The following is a 14,099-nucleotide window of genomic DNA, read 5'->3' as shown; positions in this document are numbered from 1 at the left end:
CTATGCATGATACACATTTCAAAACTCTTACACATTTGCTTGCGAACCAGCGCGATTTCATATTCTTTTACACAGCTACAACTCAATAATCCCCTGCTCTTTCGTCTCCTCATCTACCACGCCATCCCAGTCCCAAGTCCCACTCTTGGTACTAAACCACTTCTCAAAAACATGCGTCAACACTTTATTACCAAGGTTCATGTGTCCTCCTTCCGTCGTTTCGAAATGCAACCCGCCCTTCTTATCAAGTGCCTTCAACCCAATCCAGTCCTGCTTATATATATCTCTCTCCCTGAGCTGCGTCACGCTCCCATCCGACCCATTCGTGTACGCGAACCACCCGCTCTCCTTGGGAATAACCGTCTCGTCGTCTGCGAAAAGGTACATGACGAAATTATCCAATCCCGCCAGATGTTTCGCGTACGTCGTATTCTTTAATTCCCTCTCGTTGTTTATATCCGCCAAAAACGCGCTGTTCTCAAGATACGCCTCGCTCGGCTCGCCCGTCGTGTCATTCGTCTCCTTGAAGTACTGCGCAGGCACGAGATGGCTCTGCACCCACGCGCCCCACGTATTCGCCTTCAGCAAGCCAATGTAGCCTTTGCACAGCCAGTCCCCATCCTTGCAGAGCTGGTATTTCGCAATGCCGTTGTGCTGGCTTCCAAACGTGACTAGATTCCTGATTGGCACGACGTCGCCGCAGCGCTGCACCAGGCCGCGCAGAAACTGCCCGCCCTGTGAGAATCCTAGCGCGTTGAAGCCGGGCGCGTGGGACAGGACGTCGTGTGTGGCGATGTCGGAGCACACTTGTTCGATTTGCGCGCTGACGTTGCCGAGGAAGGTGGCTGTGCGGTCGGAGTCGGCTTCCTCGTCGAGCCGGATGTAGTACACGTATGTGCCGGGGTTTGTTTGGTTTGCGAGGTCGCCGACTGAGTGCAGGCCGTCGGCGGCGTAGTTGTCGCCTAGGCCGTGCCAGATGAGGAGAGGGAGGGGTTTGGAGGAGGATTGGGAGACGGGGGAGGCGAAGGTTTGGGAGAGGAGGAGGAGAGGGAGTAGGCGCAGCATTTTGGCGGGAGTGGGAGGTGGTTGTTGGAGAGATGGATGCTGGGGCGCAGGTTGCGATGCGACGCGATGCATGGCGTCACGGTGGTTGGGAGGGGAGGTTTAGCCGGGATGCGGTCGGTTGGAGTTGCTGAAATGAGAAGTTGCTGGTTGGAAGAAAATCATCACGTCTCTCATATGTACCTTACAAGATTGATATGCATCCTGTGGAAATACAGCCAGGATGAGTCTCTGGCGATGAGAAATCAAGCGCGTGGGAACACAGGCGAAGATGTAAATCTCCGCGCGAAGTGACCATTCTTCCAAGCTGAAGACGACGAGAATACATATTTCACCGTGAAGCGGATGGTAGTAACATGGACAAGAGATCTTTGAATTGCCGCGGCAGCCTTCTGGTATCTGACCAAGCATATAAATCTTTTGAGCGCCAAACGCCATCATACGCCGTCAATGCATGCATCTACACCAAAGAAGTCGTTCAGCTGGCAATCAAAGGCGTCTGTACACCAGATAGTGCAGCCTCCTTCATCGCCTTGCGCTTCTCCTTGCTGATGCTCTTAGATTCCTTTGACCTCTCCTTCTTTGCCTTCTTCGCCTCCCGCTGTGCCTTCTTCGCCGCAAGCTCATCATCATCCAGCATCTCCTCTTCCCACTCCTCCCACTTCCTCTTGCGTTCGGCCGTCTTGCCTTCAGTGACGCCCTTGCCCTTCCATGGCTGGTCGAGCACTTGCGTCTCGTCAGCCCACAGCTCATCGGCGAGCCAGATGGGCAGCGCCTTCGTCGTAGGGCCCTTGAGGTGTAGGGAACGGATGTTGCGCCAGCCTTGCTCGATGTACCTGGGTATTATAGCAGCAACAACGGCGGATGTGTTCTCGGTGAGCTGCTTGGCGCTCATGGAAAGTGCGCCAATCTTGATAGACGTGTTTGCTGAAGGGCTCATGCTGAGGTATGTGGACTTGAGCGCGGCTTCAATCTCCTTTGCTACGCCCTGGGGCGTGCCAACTACATTCTGCGACTCCTTGCTGTCCTTCTTCGCGCTCTTGTCGATGTATGCACCAGCGGTGAGCCTGATGGGGATTGGGCGCTTGGCTTTGCCTGCGTAGAATGTCTTTCCGAGAAACTCTGCTACAATCTTGATGATTCTGTCGTCGACCATGAAAACGTCAAACTCTGCGAGAAGCGCGCGCTTCTGCTCGTAGGACTTGTATCGCTTCTTCAGCTTGTCCACACCAAGAACACGGACAACCTTCTCGCGGAGAGTAGCTGGAAAAGCATCGGATGCGACAAGGTCTTTGTAGGCACGCTGTGGGTCCTTTGTGAAGACGCAAACTCGGACGTCGTTGGGGATGATGGGGTGCGGCAGGGGACTATCACGGAGTTAGTACAAGATTTGCGCAAAATTTACGACTCTACTGACATCTTGGCAGGCTTCAAGCTGGTGGTATTGTTGACGTGCTTCTTGGTGGATATGCTGAGGAAGATTGGCTGGTCGTTGTCTTTTGCCTCGTCCTCGTCGTCTGCCAGATTCTTCACGGCAGCCTTCTCATCCTTCTCCTCGACATGCTTCTTCATGTGCGACACAAGGGCTTTCGCGGCCCGCTCAACCTGCGACGGGTCCAGTTGGTATGGTGTGCCATTTGCAACCTTGGTGGTAACCGGGGCCTCGATGACCGTCTCCGTCTTCTTGGTAACTTGTTTTGAACGCGCCATTGTTGCTGTGTTGTATTGCTTGCGATGCGCTGCTGATCGCCTGTAAAAGTTCGGCGAGAACTAACTTTTCGACGGCGATACCTTCCGCCGGGCCCCGACGCGGCAGCCACTAAGCACTTAAGGTGCGGGGCTTGGATCTCTCCTAAAGAGGCAGTCATAGCTTTCAGATCCGCCTATCAGCGCGTCGCAACCGGAACAAGCACACGACACGCCTTCATCCTTGTCGCGACGCAGCAAACCGATGGGGCGGACGCAGCAATACTTCTAGCCCTTCGTTTGCATGCAGCAGTCCGTACGTAATGCAGCCTTTCGAATCACTTCGCAGTCTACCCGTAGGACAAGAATTCGTGCTAGACGTCGTACTTCCGAGAGTCTACTTGTTGAAACACTCAGGCTTCAATCAATCCATGGATATCCCTTGGACATCGCACCCTTTGATTCCTGATTCTTCGTGTTCGAGAACGGTTGTTGCAGTTGTCAGCTACAGCTTTCAATTTCGTTGGTCCTCGGATCGATAGTGCCATTCGATCGAGCTCCAGCCGAAAGCACCGACCAGATTTCTCAACGCGTCTATACCGCTACGTTCGCGTCAATGTCAGCCTCGGCGCTCCACTTTGGAGTAGATTCGCGCTCCGTGTTCCATTTGTGACAGTGGGCTGCTGCAGGAAACTTTTCTTTTCACTTGCGTGACGTCTGGGCTGCGCCTTGTTCCACCCTGCTTAGTAGGCTGGTCTCGGTGAGACCTGGGACACGAGCGAATTCCTCAAAAGCCAACGGTACTTGCAAATGGGTCCAGACGCGGGCAGAAGCGCACTTGACATCCGTTCGCTCGCGTGGCCGTTTGCGGGCGAACGATTCACGCGTTGCACGTGTACCTACCAAGACGCGTAAATGACTAGAGCAACATCATGATGCATTTGCCAGGCAATACTGTTAGTCGAATTTTAGTTGAATCTGCAAGTGGCAGCAAATTGCTCCACAGAAGATGTCTTACGTGCAGGCCATACACGGCATGCAATGTGGAAGATGACAGCCCAGCGCGTACACGGTGGCAATAGCGGTGGATTAATCTGCGATTACCCGCAGCGTAGAGGGGCTGGGACGGGTTGAAAAATCAAGTTACATGTAGAGCCGAGCGAGGAATGGACGTAATAGGTGTGATCTTTGTGCTCGTGCACGGAGTCTTGTGAACAATCTCATGGTCATCGAGAAGCAGAAGGAGAAGCACGAGAACTTTAGGCAGAGCAGATGCAGTAGCAGAGACAATTGCTGGAATCTATCTGGAAGAGAAAATGTATCAGAAACTCAATCGAGCCGTGAAACAGGTGTAATTGTGGGAAGGGAAGCCCATGCCCCGTGCTGCGTTGCGGGTCGCGCTATCCGCTTTCGCGTACCTACGCGATTCCACCTTCCACGTCGGAGACCACTCAGTTTCGCAATCCGACGACCTCATGGCCTCTTCTTCGTGACCACCTCCTGTCAACTCTTCCTGACATCTCTAGTACACGCTCTTTTAGCATCAGAGTCAATAGCCGGCGGCCCGGACGATACGCCCGCGCTTTGCTCTCATATCAGACCTTGACACGTCCAGTCTCGCGTTCTGACCGTATACGACACCATGGACAGCTCCCCAAGCCGCGAGGCGCATCAATCGCTCGTGGAGTCGACAGAGGTACAGGCAGAGCCTGCCTCGAAGCCATGTCTTCTCCCCGCTTTCGGCGACGAGACCGCTTTTAGCTCCTCGCCCTTCCCACGTCCATCTTCCAAACGGAAGTACGACGAGGACGACTCGCCCACGTTCCCCAAGCAGGTGCTCAAGTACTTTCCTACGCCAGTCCCCTCGGTCCCGACATCGTCCACCATTCTGCCCTCGTCGTCGCCCCGCAATGGCCGCCCGGCCATGCCGCGGACCGTCTCTGCCCTCTCTGAGCGGGCCCCGCTAGGCGCAGTCCCAGCCGTCGACCTGCCCTTTGACGGCGAGATAGTGCGCATGGGACGGTCGTCCAACACGTCGGATTACCAGCTGTCCACAAATCGCCTGATTTCACGCGTCCACGTCCAGGCCGCGTATCACGCGCCCTCGGCGAGGTATTGTTCAGGCTACATCGAGGTCGAGTGTCTAGGCTGGAATGGAGCAAAGATTCATTGCGGAGGCCGTGTATTCGAACTGAGCAAGGGCGATACATATGTGTCGGAGAACCCAGAGACGGCAATCATGTTGGATGTTCAGGATACCCGCGTCATGATTGCTTGGCCCGCCATCCCCACACCAAAGCTGTCGTGGGACTCTGAGGAGGACGACATGCCCACACCCACCCGTCGCAAGGCCAAAGAGACCTTCGACTCTAGCCCTCCTGTGGTTCCTCGCTCGCCTGTCTCGCAGAGCCCTATCCGTCAGCCCGTCTTTGCAGGTCTAGGACACGCCCAGTCTGGCCCTGTTCATGTCTTCGAAGATGCCGACGCTAGTGAAGAAAGCCCCAAGGTCGAGAGCCCGGAATCCGCTGAGCAGACCTTTATCCGCCCTGCCCACCCGCGTCTCAACTCTAGCCATGAGAATCGTGAAGTCAAGTCGAGCATGCTGTCCTCTTTCGCCGACGACGACTATTCTGACGGTGATGAGGAGAATGACCCTGTTGTCCACTCCTTCGGTCCTTATGGCCAGAACATCCTGAACGGGCTCGCTTCGTTCTCAACCGCTACGCCCACTCAGTCCAACACTCCCCGTCTTCGCGCTCCGTTGCTGTCCCCGTCGCCGCGACGTCCTTCTGCTGAGCCTCTTCGCTTCCAGGAGTCACCGATCAAGAACCATGTGATTAACCAGTTAGCCTTCTCGCGCATCCACTCCCAGCCTCTGTCTGCTATCCACAGCAACCTGCCTGCTGAAATGAAGGCCTGCGTCACGAAAACCACGGACAGCAAGGCCTCTAGTGAGGCGTCTACATCGATTCCTCAACTCTCCCACCAGGACCTCAAGAAAATTCTCGACGACACGCCGTGTGTTGGCGAGATTCTCTCGTGCTGGCAAGGACGCCGCTGGACAGCCGCTAGAGAACGAATTCTACTACGTCCCAGAGATGGACACCAACCAGCTGAGGCGCGAGTCCATCACCGCGGGCAGTCGTAGCACCGGCCTGCGTTCTGTCAGGAAGACACACAAGGTATGTCGTCTGCACGACCTATCTACAGTACATTATTAACCCTCTTTAGCAATACTACTGGAAGAAGCCCCGCGTCTGAGCAGCTCCAGCCACTTTGTCTCCTACCTCTTTCGACTGAACCGCACAATCTTACCGCCTTAGCACACCCCTTTCCTTCCATGTTTTGCATAGCGCGGCGTTCCGATACCATTTCTTTGAGCCCTCGTGCTCAAACACGTCGACCCTTCTTTTCGGATCTCTTTCCTTCGTGTACCATCATCTCCTCAGTTGCATGGCTGGCTGTGAGCAAGGTGCAACTTCTTTTCTTTCAGGCACTGACGAAGTGCTTACATGTACGGCTTCATGAGGCGTTGTTGGTATGTCCATGCTCCTACTGAAGCTTTAGGGCATCGTGCTAATGAACACAAGGATCACTTTCGATGCATCGCTACCTCGATCGTTTCCTTATCACGTCCCGTCATACTTCCACGCCGCTTTGTTCCGTACAGCGAACGCAGCGGCTTTTCTTACTTTACACTGGCGGATGGGCCTCACTGGCCGATTTCTTATTGTGGCGGTGGACGGATATGAGGAGCATGTGTGGGGCAGATACATGGTGGTTGCATATTGTCGGAGAATGTGCGAGGCGGAAAAGTGCTTTTGGATATGTACATGGGCATCTCTTACGAGACGTGCAGGTGGCATGATCAAGAATGCGAGGGTGGCAGCTAGCGGCAGACCAATGGCATACAAAACCTTGAAAATTCACATTGTATTGTTGATGCGGTGACCTGGATGCGACTTTGAAATGAGCGTATGCGGCATGTCGTCGAAAGAAGTTTGAATGTGCAATGTTTGTCACAGTTGGGGAAACGTGACAGATGACGTCATTACTGATACGACATTAGCGCGTCTTCACGTGACCCTGCAACCACTCAAAGCACACAACAGGCAATCAAACACATCGAAGCTGGAGATGTTTTTCATTTCGTTACAGGCTCTGCACGCACACTCCTCGGCCATGTCCTTGATATTTTGCACGAAAGGAAAAGGTTTGTTATCGATTCACTCTACATGCCCGGGTGCTGCCGTATGTAGGTAGAAAGTGCCAAAGAAGAGACCATGCCCTCATGTCCGTCGCATGCATTCGTTGCATAATCGTATCTCCACATGACCCCGAAACTCTCGCCAGACGCCGTAGGGAGCGAAGCATTTACTTGAGCTTCTTCTTGGGGCGGAGCTGGTTGGTGTGGCCGCACTTCTTCTTGCGCTGCGGGGGGTGTTAGTATTGACATGTTTCAAAATTGCGCCAGCCATCCATGAATTGGAGATGGTGGCTACGGAATGTGACGTACGCAGTTGACAGCCCTCGGTGGCAGACGAGCGTAGCACTTGCGGCAGATCATCTTGTCGCAGTTGTACTTGGAGGCGAGCGCCTTGAGCGAAGGCTCGATGATGCCGCCACGGAGACGGAGGACCAAGTGCAGAGTCGACTCCTTCTGGATGTTGTAGTCGGACAGGGTGCGGCCATCCTCGAGTTGCTTTCCGGCGAAGATCAGGCGCTGCTGGTCCGGGGGAATGCCCTCCTTGTCTGGGCTTGTTAGAAAGCTCTTGAATCCGCGCTTTCAACGGCACGTACCCTGGATCTTGCTCTTCACATTGTCGATTGTGTCCGATGACTCGACCTCCAGCCTTAAACGTCGTCAGTATATACCATGAGAGGGTCGTGAAGTTGTAGAGGAAGTCCTGAGGATCCAGAGGTGACATACGTGATGGTCTTGCCGGTGAGAGTCTTCACGAAGATCTGGTAAAGTCAGTATAATTGTCGTAGTAATTGATATACGCAGTATATCGGTATGCGCGGCAGCCTACCTGCATGACGGCGGTGTTTTGTCGTGATCTTGGGCAGTCGTTGAAAGATGAGGCGGCGGAGAAGGTGCATTTTGGCGATGGCTGATCGCCCCTCGTGCGCTTTACCGAGCGCACGGACCGGGTCACGTGCCTTGTCCTTGTACGAATATCAAAGTCGTCATTGGGAGTCTACAATGTCAAAATCGTTGGTTTCTTGTATTCTATTAGACGCATGTAGTCGTCGCTTCGACGTGGGTGATGGTAGGTTCAATCGCCTCGACCTCGCGTACCCTCTTTCTGTCTCCTCCGCCACTTCTCCACCCTTGCCTCTGTAAAGAACACCGCGTTGACCAGCATATCGAGTGAGAATCCGGTCAGCCTTGCTGCTTCCTCATAGAATACTGCAGCGCGGCCAGGCAGTTCATCTGCGGTCCTCCAGATCGGATACATCTGCCCCGGTCGTAGGACGTCCGAGTCGTCATCCACAACTGCAGCTATTTTCACACTGGCATGCACTGCCTGCACAGTCTGTAACGTCCTATCGTGAGACATCCCGTCTGATATCTGAACTGGAGGGCGTTCCTCTTTGCCTTCGATCGGGAACATCCCGTACAGCGCATTTCTAAAGTCATCGTTCTCCTTGGTGCGCTGTACCTCAGCCTCGTCGATGAAGGTGTTGCCATAGAAGTCTAGGTATTGATCAAGCTGGTCAGCTCCCATATCGAAAACGTCGCTCTCTTGTAGCTTGATCAGCTCTTCGGTCGTGAAGCCTGGATTGCCCTCCCTCTGTGCCTTCTTTGCAGCGACCATGTGCTTGCACCACTTCTTCCAATCCATGACGGTCGTGGTGGGTTCCAACGAAGACTCTGGTGAGCGCGTGATCTTATCGAACGGGTAGAACAACTTGACGCAGACGACAAGGCAACCAATGAGTTGAGCTTCTGGCAGGTGTCGAATGCCGAGTCGATGACGGCCGCTGTACCGGAACACAAAGTTATAGCCAAGTAGATCGGCCAGTCGCAACGTCGCGTCGTATACTTCCAAGGGTAGCGCCAGCTGTTTTAGGTAGCGAAACAAAAGTGGCTGCACGTTGAGAGCTGGCCACTGCATTTCGTGATCTTTCTCGAAACTGATCTCCAGGTTGGTGAGTGTCGTGTAGAAAATACGATAATTCAACATCGTCTGCGGGTCGAGCACGGCATGGTATGTTGACGGTAGCCGATCCCTCATGCCGAGTGGTATTAGCTTGATGGCTCTTCTGTACGCCAACTTGCCGTCTGTTACCCAAGCATGAACATCACCCGGGGTAATCAGCAGTCGCAGTGTGGACATGCCAAGATAGCATAGAGCCAGACAGTCGTACAGATTCGGCGTACCGTGAAGTTGCCTATCGCGACCTTTTGGGGTAGATATTGTGCCTCGCTCGTTGTCGGTCGTCTGCTCGCCTTCGCTCTCAAGAGTGTTGAAGACTTGAGACTGCTGGGACTCGGCCTCTGCATTGTTGCTCCCAATTCTGTTGCCGAGCTGAGCTACACGGAGTGCCCAAAGGTCGAAAACGACCATCTCAAGCTCACTCGGGAGGCCCTTCTCCTGGACCAAGAACCACACTTGATGCCTGAGGATGAGCTGCAAGCACTTCAAGTACAAATCGAAAGCTCGACGCCCACTGAACTCTAAGTGGTTATCAGCCAAGGTGCCAGTCGTTCTGCATGAGTTAAATCGTACGTTTTTCGGCCTTTGTCGCATTTTCGTCAACTTCCTTTCGCTTACGCGTCACTTTTCGACCTGCCAACATTTGTTGGTCCTCATCGGCGCCTCGCACAAGACCCTGCCGTCTATCAGTTGATGGTCTCAAGGCTGAGCATGCAGCAAACCTCTTGGCGATGGCCATTCTGGCAGTAGAAGTACCCGTCCTCTCCTTCTTCGTAACGTCTTGATCGACAGTTCTCAATGCCGCAGGCTGGGCCTTTTTTCCTCTGTGTCTCCATGATGCTACCTGCGCTAATCTTCTGTTGCGCGCTTTAAGGAGCCGAAAATCAACTAGGCCGTTAAACTGCACTGAGAGAAGGGAAGTGATCATGAAGATATTGGGTCGGCTCTTCAGCGTTGACTGTAATGTGAGCTGAGCTGCCACAGTGTCGTTGCCAGCATCTTCTTTTAGACAGCACGGGCGGTTTCGGAAGCAGAACAGTCAATGCATGCGGAACCTCTGAATAAGCTTGACGTATGATTAAACGCGAAGGGGTCTCAGTCTGCTTGGGTATTGCCTTCGCTTTGTTGTGTCACGCTTGAGGAAGTTGCGACGGGTACGCTAGTAGCAGTTCATGTTCACTAGCGCGAAAATTGCAAACGAGGAATCATCTGATTTCACCAATAAGGGATCATACATTTGCATAACATCATCACCTTTTGTTCATTGCCGTAGGGATATATCTAGGAAAGTACTCATATCGTAAAACGTTTCCCGTAGATGGCAATGCAAAAACCCAATTGATCCGAAGAACCCACTTGCATTGGTCGCTATCAAGGCAGGTGGAGCGCATGGAGGTGCTCGTGTTACCGAAAAGTAGCCGTCCCGTGTCGCATGCGAAAGAAGCCGAACTTGCTCAGCCAAACTTTTGACCGGAGTTCGACCCAACTCCGCGATTCCCGCTGACAACCTGCGTCTCCAACGAAGCGAATCTAGACCTTGGGAGCCTCCTTGGCGTCGATGGCAGCCTCCTCGCCCATGGCAGTGAGAACAATGACGTCTGATACATGTTAGCAGTGCCAAGCCTGGAATGCGTCGGGTTGACTCACTAATGTCCTTGCCCTCCTCGGTGAACATCTTTTGGATCTTGGTGCCAACTTCGCCCTCGGGGACCTTGACATCGTCCTTGGTGGAGCCGTCGTCGGACATGAGGGAGAGGAAACCGTCGTCAGTGACGTCGAGCTGGTCTCTTGGTTAGCCGAGCTTTGCCACCCCACATTCCAGGTCTACTCACGAGCTGGTACTCCTGGCGGCGGACATTGGGGACGTTCATGTTGTGGGTGGAGGGGCAGAGTTCTTCACGCTTGGTGGCAGTGAAGATGTCGATGGCAACCAAATGGACCTTTGCGTGACCGTGCTTTCCGGTCTTGGAGGTGGTCATCTCGACAATCTTGCAGGGACGGTTCTTGATGACGACGAAACCGTTCTTCCTCAGAGCAGAGCACTGCATGGGGAAGGTAAGGGAGGCACCGGCATCGGCGCTCTCGAAGGTGTGCTCATGCTGTGCGCGATACAGTCAGTACATGTTCGATGGCTCTGCGAAAAATGGCCGACTCGACACCTGGCTGGGCGCAACTGGCGACGGAAATCGACAAGGTGGGGTAATTACACATGCGGGGTCCTATGTGGGTGTACGTACCTGCGCGTCGTCCGCCATGGTGTTGAATGAGAGTAAGTACGACGGGGGTGAAGAAGCTGGTGATACTCGGTGGGCAGGAGAGAAGTAGCGGGGGTGAATGGGTGGCCGTTCAAGAGAAGACTTCGTGTTCTCGATTTTGAAAAAGGGCCCGCGCGAGAGGAAGAAAGGCGCTAGAGAATCCCTGCCTAGTACGGAACAAACAACCGCCGGCCGCCGTTGCCCATCGATCGGGCGAACGCGCTCGCGACCTGTCCTCGACAACGAGACCACCACAAATGACGTGTCCTTGAACCGGTCGCACCTTGATTAGACACCATGTGGGGACTGGACAGGCTGTCTGCCTACTCTACGCCTTCAGGAACGCCGCCTCCTCGCCGTGATTCGTACTCACCAGCCCCTCGAAGGGGATATCCAGCTCCAGGGCCCGGTGCCTTGCCGCCTCGCCCTGGTTTGCTACCACGCACAACCTCCTTGGGGCTTATATCTCCTTCTGCTTCAAGCACCAGCCTGCCAGCCACTGCACGGGTGCCCAATGGCGGATCACGTAGACGGCCGACAGGAAACGGTCCACATCACGGGCCGGACCCGGTTCAAGTGCTGGCGAACATAATGGGTGGAATGCCTCGGAAGCCGCTCGCCACCAGTGGAGAGAAGGACCCGGGCATTTCGAAAAAGCCAGAGGTGGTGGTAGAAGAGATCGACTTTGGCGGGCTCAGCTTGCAGGACTTCGCAGCAGAAGCACCCAAGCAGCACCAGCAACCCACATCTGTACATACATATAGCGCGCAGTCAATCGAAGAATGTACGTGTTCAGCTCTCAAGCGCAGAAGGTTTGCTCATCGTGATTGTAGACGACAACGAAAAGGACAAGTTTGAAGACCTGCACAAATCAATACTCGCCTGCGATGAAGTTTTAAAATCTGTCGAGACATATCTTACAAACTTCCAGGCCGATCTTGGTGCGGTTTCGGCTGAGATCGAGTCACTGCAGAATCGGTCGATTGCGCTCAACACCAAGCTTGAGAACAGAAAGGTGGTGGAGAAGCTACTCGGCCCTGCAGCCGAGGACATCAGCATCTCACCCGCAATCGTGCGAAAGATCGCAGAGGGACCGGTAGACGAGGGTTTCGTGCGCGCCCTGGCCGAGATAGAAAAGCGCTCAAAGACTATCAACGCAAAAGCAGCAGAACAACCTGACATGAAGTCTTTGGCAGACATCAAGCCGCTGCTAGATGATCTTACAAATCGCGCTGTCGAACGAATACGAGACTATATTGTCGCCCAAATCAAGGCGATTAGGTCTCCTTCCATCAACGCGCAAGTCATCCAGCAGCAAGCCCTGATCAAGTACAAGGAACTATATGCTTTCCTTGCCAAACACCAATCAGAACTTGCGCAGCAGATTGGCCAGGCATACATCTACACCATGCGCTGGTATTACTTGAACCACTTCACAAGATACCGGGTGGCTTTGGAGAAAATCAAAGTGCACGCCATGGACAAGTATGATGTCCTCGGTGAGGACCCCACTGCAAGAAGAGCGGGCAGTCTGCTCGGCCAAGCACGCAACACACCAGCTGCGTACGACGCATTTTCCCTGGGTCGACGGCGCGATGCTTTGAAAAGCTCATCAACGAATGCTCTGACTGCTTACCTTGCGGAAGAGGAGAAGTCAGCACACTACCTAGAAACACCGTTTCGCAGCTTCAATCTCGCCCTCATTGACAACGCATGTTTCGAATACACATTTATATCCTCCTTCTTCGCACCCTCGCAGAACTACCACGCCATATCCCGTACCTTTTCTACAATCTTCGAACCAACCATGGCAGCCGGTCAAGCCTTGACCAAAGCCCTCGTCGCAACCACAACCGACACACTCGGCATACTCATTTGCGTCCGACTCAACCAGCACTTCGCCTTCGAACTGCAGCGCCGCAAAGTGCCGACGGTAGAAAACTACATCAACGCCACGAACATGCTCCTCTGGCCACGCTACCAACAAGTCCTCGACATGCACTGCACATCCCTGCAGAAAGTCACATCCGCACTCCCTGGTCGCCCGACCACCGGCGCCGCCCTTCTCTCCTCTAGCTCCGCGTCCTTGACATCTACTGCGCCTACACCACTCACGCAGAAATTCGCAAACCTTCTCCAGGGCATTTTGGCGTTGTCTTCGGAGGCTGGAGACGACGAGCCGGTGTCGGTGAGTGTGGGCAGGCTGCGGAGCGAGTATGAAGCGTACTTGACGAAGATGAGTAAAGGGATTAGCGATACAAGGAAGAAGGAGAGGTTTTTGTGTAATAATTATAGTCTGGTGTGTACAATTTTGGCGGATGTTGAGGGGAGGTTGGGAGAGGAGGTTAGGGTGCATTTTGAGAAGATGAGGGATGTGTATGATAAGTGAGGGGAGTTCGGGGAGGCGTTGGGGCAGGATAGGACAAATATTTAAGTGGTTGAGATCGAGTTCTTGCACACCTCAGCCTTTTTCAGCCGCTCCAACAGGTAGCCACGTCTCCTTTCACATCCGAGCCCTTTTCAGCCAAAGTCTGAGTAGACGTCCCCTATTGACCCTGGTGCTCCAAACATGACATGCCTCAGGCAATCGGAACTGCCCGGAGACAGTGTCTAGCTGCTATGCTGCCTGCAATCACGAGAAACGGGGCGGTGCCAAGGATGCAGGACGTTTGTTTTCGACCTCTCATTGGGCAGCTTTGACCTAGTCGCTCTTGCGCTCAGCCTCCACAGCGATTCTGCTTCCTACATAAACGCAGCCCATGGGTCGTTGTCGTTCTCCAAATACTCACTTAAGTTTTTTTTTTTTTACATACAACAGTCGGAGCAATGGTGATCGAAACACTGTGTGAGCGATGTCGTGGCTTGCCCGTTAGACCACATGATCTTTCAGCGGCTACATCAGAATTGCCCACTATTTCTACAGGGTTAGATG

General features: G+C 53.8%; 7 protein-coding genes across 7 annotated transcripts; 2 read left to right on the top strand and 5 right to left on the bottom strand.

The window, feature by feature from the left end:
* Nucleotides 1–75: 75 nt before the first annotated feature.
* Nucleotides 76–1,065, bottom strand: SNOG_05873 (hypothetical protein; the record flags this gene model as incomplete). Its single annotated transcript, XM_001796217.1, has 1 exon — nucleotides 76–1,065. One exon carries the CDS (start codon nucleotides 1,063–1,065, stop codon nucleotides 76–78), a length of 990 nt encoding a protein of 329 aa, XP_001796269.1.
* Nucleotides 1,066–1,540: 475 nt separating this feature from the next.
* On the bottom strand, nucleotides 1,541–2,772 carry SNOG_05872 (hypothetical protein; the record flags this gene model as incomplete). Its single annotated transcript, XM_001796216.1, has 2 exons — nucleotides 1,541–2,429; nucleotides 2,480–2,772. The coding sequence occupies 2 exons, from the start codon at nucleotides 2,770–2,772 to the stop codon at nucleotides 1,541–1,543; spliced, it is 1,182 nt and encodes a 393-aa protein (XP_001796268.1).
* A 1,618-nt stretch (nucleotides 2,773–4,390) lies between these two features.
* SNOG_05871 (hypothetical protein) lies at nucleotides 4,391–6,691 on the top strand (the record flags this gene model as incomplete). Its single annotated transcript, XM_001796215.1, has 2 exons — nucleotides 4,391–5,930; nucleotides 5,980–6,691. The coding sequence occupies one exon, from the start codon at nucleotides 4,391–4,393 to the stop codon at nucleotides 5,894–5,896; it is 1,506 nt and encodes a 501-aa protein (XP_001796267.1). The 3' UTR covers nucleotides 5,897–5,930; nucleotides 5,980–6,691.
* A 184-nt stretch (nucleotides 6,692–6,875) lies between these two features.
* On the bottom strand, nucleotides 6,876–7,851 carry SNOG_05870 (hypothetical protein; the record flags this gene model as incomplete). The annotated part of the gene is made up of 5 exons (XM_001796214.1): nucleotides 6,876–7,179; nucleotides 7,265–7,500; nucleotides 7,549–7,601; nucleotides 7,679–7,713; nucleotides 7,782–7,851. 5 exons carry the CDS (start codon nucleotides 7,849–7,851, stop codon nucleotides 6,980–6,982), a joined length of 594 nt encoding a protein of 197 aa, XP_001796266.1. The 3' UTR covers nucleotides 6,876–6,979.
* Nucleotides 7,852–8,027: 176 nt separating this feature from the next.
* On the bottom strand, nucleotides 8,028–9,651 carry SNOG_05869 (hypothetical protein; the record flags this gene model as incomplete). Its single annotated transcript, XM_001796213.1, has 2 exons — nucleotides 8,028–9,433; nucleotides 9,486–9,651. The coding sequence occupies 2 exons, from the start codon at nucleotides 9,649–9,651 to the stop codon at nucleotides 8,028–8,030; spliced, it is 1,572 nt and encodes a 523-aa protein (XP_001796265.1).
* Nucleotides 9,652–10,168: 517 nt separating this feature from the next.
* SNOG_05868 (hypothetical protein) lies at nucleotides 10,169–11,254 on the bottom strand. The gene is made up of 4 exons (XM_001796212.1): nucleotides 11,150–11,254; nucleotides 10,745–11,011; nucleotides 10,560–10,692; nucleotides 10,169–10,510 (listed from the first exon to the last, which is right to left on the bottom strand). Exons 1-4 carry the CDS (start codon nucleotides 11,165–11,167, stop codon nucleotides 10,443–10,445), a joined length of 486 nt encoding a protein of 161 aa, XP_001796264.1. The 5' UTR covers nucleotides 11,168–11,254; the 3' UTR covers nucleotides 10,169–10,442.
* Nucleotides 11,255–12,347: 1,093 nt separating this feature from the next.
* Nucleotides 12,348–13,556, top strand: SNOG_05867 (hypothetical protein; the record flags this gene model as incomplete). The annotated part of the gene is made up of 1 exon (XM_001796211.1): nucleotides 12,348–13,556. The coding sequence occupies one exon, from the start codon at nucleotides 12,348–12,350 to the stop codon at nucleotides 13,554–13,556; it is 1,209 nt and encodes a 402-aa protein (XP_001796263.1).
* Nucleotides 13,557–14,099: the final 543 nt, after the last annotated feature.

The sequence above is a fragment of the Parastagonospora nodorum genome (genome assembly GCF_000146915.1).
Source record: "Parastagonospora nodorum SN15 chromosome Unknown scaffold_8, whole genome shotgun sequence".
NCBI classification, from domain to species: domain Eukaryota; kingdom Fungi; phylum Ascomycota; class Dothideomycetes; order Pleosporales; family Phaeosphaeriaceae; genus Parastagonospora; species Parastagonospora nodorum.
Note: the sequence above shows the minus strand (reverse complement) of the source record. Positions and strands in the feature narration are given on the sequence as shown.